This window comes from Scyliorhinus canicula, chromosome 3 (genome assembly GCF_902713615.1).
Source record: "Scyliorhinus canicula chromosome 3, sScyCan1.1, whole genome shotgun sequence".
Lineage (NCBI taxonomy): Eukaryota > Metazoa > Chordata > Chondrichthyes > Carcharhiniformes > Scyliorhinidae > Scyliorhinus > Scyliorhinus canicula.
In genome coordinates, this window is record NC_052148.1 from 218,934,780 (window position 1) to 218,947,939 (window position 13,160).

A 13,160-nucleotide genomic window follows, 5' to 3' on the forward strand; every position below is an offset into this window, starting at 1 on the left:
CCCCGTTTCCCGACAAAAGTGCCTTCGTTCATTCCCCCCCCCCGTCAGCTGGAACATTTCTGTCAGTTCCTTGAGCGTTGTCAGTGTAGAAGTCCCTAACTGCCAGTGTCCCCTTGTCCTGTCTCCACCATTTCCTCCAGTTCTGTCCCTCCCCACTGTGGGTTCACCGGGAAGATCTCACTTTCACTCAGATTAAGTTTGTAGCCCGAGAAGGCTCCAAACTCTTTCAAGAGCACCATGATTCCTTCCATGCTGCTTTGCGGGTCGAGATGTAGAGAAGCAGGTCATCTGCGAAGAGTGAGTCTCTGTGCTCTCTGTCTCCTCTCTGGATCCTCTTCCAGTTCCTTGCCGTCCTAAGCGCGATCGCCAGTGGTTCAATTGCTAGGGCATACAGCAGCAGGGAAAGGGGAATCCCTGCTTTGTGCCGCTGTGCAGCTGGAAGTAATTAGATCTGCTGGTATTTGTCCGTATGCTCGCTGTGGGAGTGTTGTACAGGATTTTCGCCCAAGCAGTGAACCCTGTTCCAAGCCCGAACCGCTCCATTACCTTTATGAGGTACTTCCATTCGACTCTTTGGAAGGCCTTTCCTGCATCCAGGAGATGATCAGCTCTAGTGTTCTCTTCCCGGATGTGGTCATGATCACATTTAGCAGGCATCTGGTGTTCAATTTCAGCTGTCTACCCTTGACAAAGCGCCTTTGGTCTTCTGCTACCATCTCTGGTACGCAGTCCTCCAGCCTCTTGGCTACGATCTTGGCCAGTATTTTCGCGTCTGCATTTCGAACATAGAACATAGAATATACAGTGCAGAAGGAGGCCATTCGGCCCATCGAGTCTGCACCGACCCACTTAAGCCGTCACTTCCACCCTATCCCCATAACCCAATAACTCCTCCTCACCTTTTTTGGTCACTAAGGGCAATTTAGCATGGCCAATCCATCTAACCTGTAAATCTTTGGACTGTGGGAGGAAACCGGAGCACCCGGAGAAAACCCACGCAGACACTGGGAGAACGTGTAGACTCCGCACAGACAGTGATCCAGCGGGGAATCAAACCTGGGCTCCTGGCGCTGTGAAGCCACAATGCTAGCCACTTGTGGTACCATGCTGCTCGTTTAGCAGCGAGATGGGTCTGTAGGAACTACATCCTTTTGCGTCTTTGTCTTTCTTGGGTTTCAGTAAGTTTGAGGATTGTACTAGTGTAGGAAGCAGGGTGCCGCTAGCTAGTGAATTTATGAATATCTCCCACAGGTGCGGGGCCAGTGCCATCGTAAATCTTTTGTAGAAGTCAGCCGGGAAACAGTCCGGTCTGGGTGCCTTCCCCATCTGCATGGAGGTAATACTCTCAATGACCTCACCTAGTTCTAGTGGTGCTTCTAGGCCCCGTTTCCTGTCCTCCCCCACAACTGTCCTCTCTCTCTCCTCTCTCTCTCTCTCTCTCTCTCTCTCTCTCTCTCTCTCCCCCCCCCCCCCCCCCCTCCCCCCCTTACATTTTTACTTTTCTCATGCAAGGGCAGGATAAAAAGGGGCTGGAGCACTGGTTGTTTGAGTTATTAGGGTTTCAGAGCTTGTAACTGTCGCTCTGTTCAGACAGGTCCGCACACTCACTCATCACTGGGTATACCAAAACAGTCAGGATGAGTGACCATAAGCTGCACAGCTATTGCTCGGTTCCCCTTCATTCAGAGTGCCATCGACTGCACTCATGCAGCCATCAAAAACAAAACTAGAACCCAAGGGCACAACCTCAGACTGAAGGGACGATACTTTAAAACTGAGATGAGGAGGAATTTCTTCAGCCAGAGGGTGGTGAATCTGTGGACTCTTTGCCGCAGAAGACTGTGGAGGCCAAACCACTGAGTGTCTTTAAGACAGAGATAGACAGGTTCTTGATTAATAAGGGGATCATGGGTTATGGGGAGAAGGCAGGAGAATGTGGATGAGAAACATATCAACCATGTTTGAAAGACGGAGCAGGCATGATGGGCCGAATGGCTTAATTCTGCTCCTGTATCTTAAGTTCTTATCAACGCTCCAGTGGGTCAGCTGGATACCTTTGTGAATAAAAAAGATTGCCACTCGATAAACATGCAGATAGTATACAACCACAGGACTCAAATTCTTCAAGCATAGGCAAAGTACCCAGGCAACTCCAACAATGCATACATTCTGCGACAGGTGCCAAGGCTATCCGTAGCTCCTGCTCAGCTGAATGGTTGGTTTCTGGATGACAAAGGGTATCTGTTGAAAAGGTGGCTCATGACGCTACTCCAGCACTCTTGGACAGAAGCGGAAGAGGGGTACAATTGATGTCATGCCGACCAGGGGCTGGGTTGAGAGGGCTACAGAAGCTAAGGTTCTGCTGCCTGGATCGTTGTGGGGGTACCCTGAGATACCCTCCAGAGTGAATACCATTTATCATCATGGTTCATTGCACTCTGCACAATCTGGAACTGACAGGGGGGGCACCCACTCGAGGATGAGGATACCGAGGCAGTTCCATATGCCTCTGAGGAAGACTTTACAGATAGATGAGGAGCCTGGCAGGCATAGGGTGAGGACAAGGAAGAAGACATTTATTTAAAAAAAATTAAAGTAGTCAATTATTTTTTTCCAATTAAGGGGCAATTTAGCGTGGCCAATCCACCTACCCTGCACATCTTTGGGTTGTGGGGGTGAAACCCAGGCAAACACGGGGAGAAAATGCAAATTCCTCAGCGCCGTAGGCAGCAATGCTAACCACTGTGCCACCGTGCTGCCACCTTACACACATTTCTGACAATACAGTGCCATAACTCAGTATCATCTCACAACCTCTGTAATAAAGTTCTTAAAACATTTGTTTGTCAGAATGTGGTCTTCGTTGTCTAGGCCATCATTTATTGCCCATCCCTAATTGCCTTTGAGAAGATGGTGATGAGCTGCCTCCTTGAACTGCTGTAGTCTATGTGGTGTAGGTACAGCCACAGTGCTGTTAGGAAGGGAGTTCCAGGATTTTGACCCAAATGCTGCCCTGCCATCTATTGTCAGGCACTGAAGAAGCATGCCTCCATGGAAAACATGAAGGACACCTCAGGGCATTGAAACAAATCTTGATTTAATTTTTTAGCAGAGTTTCAAAGAGGGAACAATATATTTTATAGTTATACAAAAATAATACATTGCATTGTTGAAATGAACGAACGTCAGCCATGAAAACTGCCTCCTGAGTCACGGCACCTTATACTTAAGCTTGCAAGTGCTACGTCATGGTGCCAACCAGCAGAGGCAGATTGTTCACCCTGCTGTTGTGTCAGCCCTGAAGACCATGGCAGTTGCCCTCTGAATGGTGGTGCCTGAGCAAGCTCCACCTGGGAAATTACTGGCCACTGCTCAGTCATCGCGACCTCCGAGGATGTCACAGTCACTGGCAGAGGGGCAAAGAATCTACCGCCCTCCTCTGGAGCGCCATGAGAGCAAACCACAGCGATGGCAGGCTGCTCGTCAGCCAGCCTGAGGAAGGTTTGGACTTTGCAGCTAATCACTGATAAACAGGCACCGGACAGAGAGACTAGGTGCCCATCCATCTCTCACACCAACAAAGACCTCCTGGGTTCACCATCAGTGTGTGGGCTTGCAGGTCCGACCAACCTCAGGAACCCTGGAAAGATTTCCTGGAGTTGCTTCTCCAAGAGAGTCTCCACTTTCTCAGTGAAGGCTGAGTGCTCAATGCTCAGGGTCAGTAAAATGGTCATATGCCACATGGACCCCTCCATGACTTAGACCATGGCACGCAGGAACTTGGGGGTTCCCCCAAAATTTTACAGTACATCCCGCTGGACATCCATCATCTGCAGCCTGATGGACGACTGCAGAGACTCATTTTTCCTCAGACTCAGCACCTCAGCATGGTCCTGGTCTCCAGCAATTAGCTGGCACACAGGGTACTCTCTGCCTTCACAGCTTCTCATATGAGTGTTCCGTGCCTTCCCCACTGTGTAGTACCATCTGAGCTGATAAATCAATGCCCACTAATGTGCTTGCATCTGTGCCAGTGCCTGTTAGCGAGAGAGCAGACGCATCTGTGGTTCATCCTCAGGTGTCAAATGAGGGTCCTCGGGCTCTAGCAGTCTCTGGAGGAAGACAAGATATCTGCAGTATCAACCATCACATAGTTGATGTGCATGCTTAGATGGGCTGGTGAGACTGGACAACTACATCATGGTGGCATTGTGATCGCTGTATCACTGGGGTTTCTTGCTCAGAACTTCTCATTTGATTTGTGATGACCCTATATTGTTTCCACTCTTCATCAGTCTCACATCCATCCACTGGACTCTTACCTTCCACTGAGCCTCTGCCTCTCTGTGACCTGAGGACCTTGCTCCACATTTGCACTCTAACTCGATGGCATCCATCTCAGATTTGCTCATTCTGAGCATATTGACCATCCCACCCACTCATTCAGGTGCAGTCCACTGCATAATGGATTCTTTTCTCCTGACTGGACAAAAGTGTATTTTTAAATCTATCTGCAACACCATCTTAGCCTCGCACCCACTTCCTATTCCACTTTGCCGGAGAACCAGGTTGACGTACCAGTCAGAATTGCTCACCTCATTCTTCTATGCCCCTAAGGCTAGTTGGCAGACATTACAGCACTGGCCAGCACAGGCAAGAAATGGACAGGTGGCTGTTGAAACTCAACCTTGTAACCTAGGCCGACACTATAGTCCAAAAGTGAAGGAGTCAGGCATTGTCAGAGATGCCTCAGCTGCCTGTTTAGGTTAACGTACAAGCTGCCAATACAATATTTGAGGAAGAAGTTGGGAGAACTCCCACTTTCTTGGAAAGCTTTCTTCAAACAACGAAAATAAATGGAATGCTTATTCATTCATTCGCTGGTTGTGACATGGTCATTGCTGCCATGATCAGCACATGCAAACAGTGAATACACCAAAAAACTAAGGCTGGAATTCTCCGGCCGTTGCAATTCACCTTTTTTTTTAAAATTTAGAGTGCCCGATTCATTTTTTCCTATTAAGGGACAATTTTAGCATGGCCAATCCACCTAGCCTGCACATCTTTGGGTTGTAGGGGCGAAACCCATGCAAACACGGGGAGAATGCGCAAACTCCACACGACAGTGCCCCAGAGCTGGGATTGAACCTGGGACCTCGGTGCCGTGAGGCAACAGGGCTAACCCACTGCGCCACCGTGCTGCCCTCTCTTGTCCCACCTGAGGTGTTTGCCCACACATGGGTTTCCTGGCACCATGGGGTGGTTTCAATGTAAAATCCATCACAAGAGGCGGGAGTACAGAATCCCATTGCCAGCGAACGATACGCGGCTGGGTAGACTGGAGAATTCAGCCCAAAATAATTGGTCAGAATTTTACACAGTCTCACTATCTCAGGGCATGTGGCAATATATGAATGCAAGTTCTTTCTTTCTATCAATATAAATGAGTGAACCATGTGTTACAGTAAAATGTCATAGAAGCATGTTAACCTTTAGGCCGCTAATAATTGTCAGCAGAAATGTCAAAGTTTTAGGGATTTAAAAAAAAGAACTGTAATTGCATTGAGGTGGCCTCATCTACCAGAGCCAAGACTACTATGCCAGAATATAGATGGTAATATGGAAAAACATTCCTTGCGGAAAGTATGTGTGGTGAATTGTTACTGGATTTACCAGTTTATTGCATGTGGTGCTTAAATAATTTATATAAAGATACCGAAGAGGAATCCAGAATTATTAGCCTTATTCTTTTTTACTTGTCTCGCACATCTTGTGCACCTTTGGGTCTTGGGACATGGACATTCCTGCGCTTTTTGCCAGCACTGCTGTGGAGCAGGCTTTATTACTGGCACAGAACAGAAAATACCAATATTTCTGTGCCTGGAAAGCAATAGCTCACATCCGACGTGTTGCTCCTGCCCAAAGTCAGAGCAAACTATGCTGGGAAAATTCCATCTGCTACTTCCCATCCGCCCACCCCACCGCCCAGAGTTTGAAAATCTCTTGCTTCACTGATAGCACAGTGGTTAGCACTGTTGCTTCACAGCTCCAGGGTACCAGGTTCGATTTCCGGCTTGGTTCACGGTCTGTGTGGAGACTGCACGTTCTCCCCATGTCTGCATGGGTTTCCTCCGGATGCTCTGGTTTCCCCCCACAAGTCCCAAAAGACGTGCTGTTGAGTAATTTGGACATTCTGAATTCTCCCTCAGTGTGCCCGAGCAAGCGCTGGAATGTGGCGACTAGCAGATTTTCACATTAACTTCTTTGCAGTGTTAATGTAAGCCTACTTGTGACACTAATAAAGATTGTTGTTGTTGTAATTGTCTTCCATGCCGTGCAAATTTGACATGGGCCAATTCAAATCAGATTTAACTTGCGCTTTGACTGCCACCACACTTCCCAGAAGTAAGGAGTACATCGCCTATCAAGGCAAGTCCACTAGACCTCCAAATGGTTCAGTATTTTCATACAGAAGTACCTTGGTTGCCAACAATTTGCCCATGGGGTTCACAGTGCTTCAGTGTCTATTTTATGACATAATCAGGATACCTGACTTAGCTGCTTCTGCTCAGAGTTAGGAAGGCAAGCAACAGTTGACATCAACACTTAATTCATATTTCATCATTGTAATCCTGCCACTGGAATCTGAATTCAATTAATAAATCTGGAATATAAAAGCCAATTTCTGTAATGGTGACCATGAAACAACCATCAATTGTCTTAAAAACCCATCTGGTTCACTAATGTCTTTTAGGGAAGGAAATCTGCCGACCTTACCTGGTCTGACCTGCATGTAACTCGAGATCCACATCAATGTGGCTGATTCGTAACTGTCCTCTGAACTGTTCAGTTCAAAGGCAATTAGGGATGGGCAGCAAATGCTGGCTTAACCAGCGACACCCACATCCCATGACGATTAGAGATCCGTCCCAATCCTGATTTTCCCACAGGGGCTGTAATTCTTCTGCAGCTGGGGCAGGCAGTAGTAATGTCAAGAGGTGGGTGTTTGCTTCTGTCTCCTCTGATGGCAGTGCTGGAGCAGCAATGGCTGTTAACCAAATGCTTGGTGGTTTAAGCCCACTCAGAGATGGGAACTTTGCAATTGTTCTTAATTCACAGGCACATTGGACCAAATAGCCTCTTCTGTGCTGTGTCATTCTACATTTCACAGCTCCTTTCCCCCCTGCCTGCCCCCCCCCCCACCTCCCTGTATTTCCTGTACAGACCCATAGCAGTTATTTAAGAAGATGCACAGACATTAACATCAAATCGCAACATAGATCTTTAAACAATATGGCACGTGTCTCTTGTTTAACTGTTGTTGGTGGAATGCAGGAATCTGTCCCATAATGTAAATGGGGCCAGAATTTCAGAGCATCAGCAGCTGAGACAAACACCATGTCTTCTATTTGAAGTACTATGTATTAGACGCATACAAGCAACCCTGTTTTGATGGATGAATGCAGTGGCCTGGGGAGGCAATCAATGAATACATCTAAAAAGAAAGCAGTGGTGTGGGTGCTGGGAAGTGGGTGCAATGTGTGTATATATGTATGTGAGAAAAGAGTGTTGCAGCTGCTAATGTCCCAGCGTCAAACCCAGTCAGAAACTCTGAAGCTGACGGATAATGTCCGCGGAGGCTGCCGTCTATTTTGATGTAACTTGAGCATTATCTCGCCCTGCTTGAGTCTTGAGATAATTGATGACGGTTTAGTTAATCATTTCTCCCCTTTGTTCAGCAGGTAGTTCGCCTGAAGGATCTTTTATTTGGCTTTTGTGTCTTCCCATAGGTAATTGATCATTCCACACCCAGGGAAGTTCAATTCATAGTCGCGCGAGTGGTCATGAATAACCAAGAGGTGGTAGCACTCCTACAGGAGTGCAAGCGGACCCTAGATGCACCCCCATCAGAACCGTCAGAAGAGGACAAGACAGAGTATTGGAAGTGCGAAGGTGAGAGTTTTAGAGCAGTCTAGCAAAGAGATAACAGCAGTGTCTGTGCAGGACCCACCAGCACGGTCCATGCTGCAGTGAGACAGGATGCTCTCTCATTTCTGCTTCATTTTTCTTTTGACAGACGAGTGTCGGGAAATAACTGGATTTACACCACATGAATAGGATTTGGCCTTGAGTAGGGAAGGAAGCACACTTTGTCACAGTGAATTGCTGTCAGTTCACATTTAAAGCTCCAATAAACACAAGGGGTGAATGGTTGCTGTGATAAAACAGTGGGCAAACTCCTGCTGCACATACGTTCTCAGCAGCCGATGGTAAATCCTAGTTTTAAACAGCATTCCCCTTTTTGAGACTGCGTTTGCCAGTCTATTTGTGGCTGTAAGTCCCTCAGCTGCTTTGTAGAAGTTTCACATTTACAACATGCAGGCCTCATTTTAATAAATTGTCATGGGCACAATTCACCCAAAAGATTTCCCTTTCCGGTTTCGGGCAAGTTTAGCAGTGCGTTTCTCGGTGGCTGCAGTGCCGAAAAGCTTCTCGCTATTCAACAGCACTTTGCCGGGGTTTTCTTGGCCTCAGGAAGTTTCTCTCCGCCAAGGCCGCACTCAGAGGGATTTCTTGCAGGCGAGCTTCCTCGCAAATCGGGGCGCCATTTTGGATGGCTGCCATATTTCCCCCACCCCTACCCTTTCAGTTTTTTACCCCCCCCACCCCCGTTTTCAATCCCTCTCTCATCCCTCTACCTGCTAAGGCCTCCCTGGGTCTGACCTCAAGCACTGCCAGCCTAGCACCTGGAATCACTGCCAGCACAACAACAGGGCCGGCCCAAGGTACCGGCAACTCGGGCAGTCGCCCGGGGCGCCATGTGCTAGGGGGCGCCAGAGACTCGGGTCCCGCGCATGCGCAGTTGGGCCGGTGCCAACCAGCGCATGCGCGGTGGCCGCCCTCCCCCAGGGCGGCCCATCCGCCCCCCCTCCGGCCTCCGTCCGCCGCCCCCCGTCCCCGCCCTCGGCCCGCCCCCCCTCGGCCTCGGCCCCGCCCCACCCTCGGCCTCGGGCCCGCCCCCCCCTCGGCCCCGGGCTGCGCCCCCCCCCGCCCTCCTCCCCTCCCCTCGGCCCCCCCTCGGCCTCGGCCCCGCCCCACCCTCGGCCTCGGGCCCGCCCCCCCCCCCCCTCGGCCCCAGGCTGCGCCCCCCCTTCGCGCCCCTCCCCTCCCCTTGGCCCCGCCCCCCCTCGGCCCCGCCCCCCCTCGGCCCCGCCCCCCCCTTGGCCCCCTGAAGGGCGCCGAAGTTCAGCTTGCCCGGGGCGCCAGCAACCCTAGGGCCGGCGCTGCACAACAGTGCCACCCTAGCACTGACCTGGGTCACGCCCAGCGAGGGCGAAATCCAAATTGTAACACCTCGCGAGATTCCATTCAATCTCGTGAGACGTTTCGAGCGCTGCATATTCCGTGAGAGACCTTTCACGAGATTTAACGACCTCATCCCGACAGCAATTTAAAGGTGAAGAACTTTCTCAAAGCCGCTTGAGCTACACTGGCCATTAAATTGACTTTGCGAATCAGGGTTTGTAAACACCATTCACTGAGCCACTCCATGGACACTTCTACTTGGCAAATGGACACTATGGTACATCAAGTAATTGATCAAATAGCAGCAAGCAATATGCCAAACACATTGATCAACACTCATTCACAAATCACAGCCACTAAGCTCAGGCTACACTGGTGATGATGCTGCATGCACCTAGAGACAAGGCTCTGTCAGGTATTACAATTGTCAGCAGGCTTGACATCATTAAGTTTTCATTCCAAAGGGTAACTTTGGCCAAAGAGACCATCTGGTGGAGAGCTTTAATTCATTGAAAACCACCGCTTGTACCTTCCCAGCCTTTGATCCCTGTTTTCTCTATTCCACTTGAAAGTCAAGGGATTCTTGGGCTGTGCCCACCGCAAGATCAGTACTTGCGGGACGCGGATCATGTAAAGGTCCATTGACCTCGGGCGGGAATTTCCGGGTGCCCGGGCGGGCGAGGCCGAAGAATCCCTCCCAAGGTAGACTAGGATTTGAAAGATGATTGTATCCAGTATTACTGTTCACAGAAAGGACTCCTGGCTTTTATACACTTGCTGAATGAAGCATGCCCAGGATGAAAGCTCAGAGTGTGAAATATGAATTAATTAGAAATCAGCCATTCACACACATTTCAACATAATTCTATGCAACCAATTCAAGGCAGCAGTTAGAGGCCACTTGTTTCAACTCCCTTCCAAAGTAGCTCCTAGTGCTTTAATAATACTTGCCGTGTAGGGTCATTGAGCAGTCATGTGTATTCTTTGTAAAACTCACATACTTTGAATCACCTCTGCACTTAGAAATTCTGTGCTTAACTCTCTTAAAATGTGTCTGTGAGAAAAGTGTGAAGAGTGTAAATAATAACAGGAAACACATTATCATGGTTGGTAAACGTACCAGGTGGTGCTGCATTGAACCACACCCCTCGAAATATGCCAAATTCAATCCTCGTTGGTTTTGCTTTCCATTAGGCTTGCTGACAACGTTTACATTGTGCTGGCTTCAATCTAACTATGGGCACAATGTGGAAAAAATCCTGGCTGACCTGGTTTGGTAACAGTTCCAATTAATAATCCACCCCCTTCCCTCAGATCTGCACGTTAATGGCCGTAACTGGATAAACCTGCATGAGGTCAGTAACAGCAACTCAGAGTGCCGATCGTTCCAGCAATGTAACCACATGTGAACCAGCCTGGATGGATACTGGCAAGGGCGTTGTGACTCCCCCAACATTCTGAAAAAGAATGCTTGAGACAAATTGTGCAGGATTTTCTGGCCCTTCCCGACGGCAGGATCGTTCACACCCGCCAAAAGCGACCTAGCCCTGCGGTGGGTTCCCCGGCAGTAGGACTGTCGGGTCAGACTTCAGTGGGACCGGAAGATCCCACCAGCGGCCAAATGTGAGAGGCCTCCGCTGCGGGAAAACACGGGGTAGGGGTGAAGTCCCGGCTAAAATTATTTTGGACTTCTTCACTTGTGTGGTGATAGCAGTGTTATACTGCCATAATATCAACAGCATAGCTTTAACAGGCCATATTTTAATTTTTAAAGCAATAAATAAGCACCATCAATTTATACAGGGTATGATGCAGTGAATCGACCCTTTACAGTAAAACTCAATACAACATTTAAAAATGGAATGAGTGGCATTAGGTAGAGCATGGTAGCACAGTGGTTAGCATTATGGCTTCACAGTGCCAGGATCCCAGGTTCGATTCCCAACTTGGGTCACTGTCTGTGTGGAGTCTGCATGTTCTCCCCGTGTCTGGGTGGGTTTCCTCCGGGTGCTCCGATTTCCTCCCACAAGTCCCAAAAGATGTGCCATTAGGTAATTTGGACTTTCTGAATTCTCCCTCTGAATACCCAAACAGCCGCCAGAATTTGGCAACTAGGGGCTTTTCACAGTAACTTCATTGCAGTGTTAATGTCAGCTTACTTGTGACAATAAAGATTATTTTAAAAAAGGTAAATGATTTAAGTAAAGGATTGATGACGATGCAGTCACAGAGTTCAGCATTCTTGGCAAGTAAAGCTCAATACTCATGGCATTGATATCAATCTCGCTGTGACCCAAGGTGCCGGTAATTAATAGCAGCAAACAAGCAGAATACTGTTTTTTTTAAATGAAGATCTGCCTGAATCATGGAAATCCAATTGCCCTTTAAATTGGGTTCCTTCAACTTTCTCAACTGGGCAGGCCTTTGCTTCACTGTCTAAATAGTATCCTGCCAAGGCTCCAGTCAATTTTGTTCCAGTCAGGGCTATGTAATAATCACTAATGACATGGGTCTCCAGTACACAATTCAAATAAAAACTGGATAAGGATCTCTGGAACCTATTCCTCAGGCCATTGTCGTGCCCCAATAACCTCCAATAGAAAACAAAATTGCTGCTCATTACTGCAGCAGATTGCAAAATGGCACCTCAGTTTTGTTCACTTCTGCCCTTGATTGTAATCAAATTCTCAGAGGTGGGGCCTGCGATATTCTTGATATTTAATTTAAAAATGAACAATAATGTCTCCTGGATAGCACCAAACAAAGGGTATCAATACAGAGGAAGTGCTGGGAGTAGAATTTATGATCACAAGGAGGGAGAGATTTCAAACCTCATTCAACAAGAGAAGACATATTTTAAGAATGTTCCCTGTAGGAGAGGACACAAGGAAAGCACAGTTGCTTTTCCTGCTTTTCTGCCTGTCCACTTTACGGACAAAAGATCATGGGCAACAGATTTGGGGCAGCACGGTAGCATTGTGGATAGCACAATCGCTTCACAGCTCCAGGGTCCCAGGTTCGATTCCGGCTTGGGTCACTGTCTGTGCGGAGTCTGCACATCCTCCCCGTGTCTGCGTGGGTTTCCTCCGGGTGCTCCGGTTTCCTCCCACAGTCCAAAGATGGGCAGGTTAGGTGGATTGGCCATGATAAATTCCCCTTAGTGTCCAAAATTGCCCTTAGTGTTGGGTGGGGTTGCTGGGTTATGGGGATAGGGTGGAGGTGTTAACCTTGGGTAGGGTGATCTTTCCGGGAGCCGGTGCAGACTCGATGGGCCGCATGGCCTCCTTCTGCACTGTAAATTCTATGTAAATCTATGCTTTCCCATATACTCTCCCAACATTTGTAAAATTGCCCTCTGAGTTATGTTTATCTTGAAAAGTAAAGTTTGTCGAAAGAGAATAGGTTTCAAAACTAAAATGAATTATTTTCACTCCTATTACCAAGGCGGACGTGATAGTTCTGCAACAACTTTCCGTACATTTGTCCTACCTTTCTTCAATGATGCCAATGAAGAGTGAAGATACATATTACAGATATAACTTAGAATAATGTAAAACTTGATTAAAAGTATTTTGCTTGCTTTTCTTTTAGTTTATCAAAGAAATATTCTGAGTTAAGAGGTTACTTTGCGTGCTGGACATCCCTAGTTTTACTTGATCATTTCTAGCATCTGATATCATTTCAAATTATTTTTAGGGATATTATTTAATGGCGCAAAATAGGTAAGAAGGAGGAAGGTTATTCCATCTCATCCATACAGTTCCATTCTAGCTCATTCCATACAGTTCAGAGGAGGAGGAGCAGTCTCTGGGTGAGTATAAAAACTCACTTTAACCCGGGGATCGAGGCCTAGT

The 13,160-nt window shown here is 48.0% G+C and overlaps 1 protein-coding gene across 4 annotated transcripts in view; it reads left to right on the forward strand.

Annotated features, from left to right (window-relative positions):
- alpk1 (alpha-kinase 1) overlaps nt 1–13,160 on the forward strand; it is a 210,346-nt gene that overhangs the window by 54,295 nt on the left and 142,891 nt on the right. For all 4 annotated transcript variants that reach the window (XM_038792179.1, XM_038792183.1, XM_038792180.1 and 1 more), the window contains one exon: nt 7,791–7,953. In XM_038792179.1, coding sequence (XP_038648107.1) covers nt 7,791–7,953 — 163 coding nt within the window. The remainder of the gene's footprint in view (nt 1–7,790; nt 7,954–13,160) is intronic.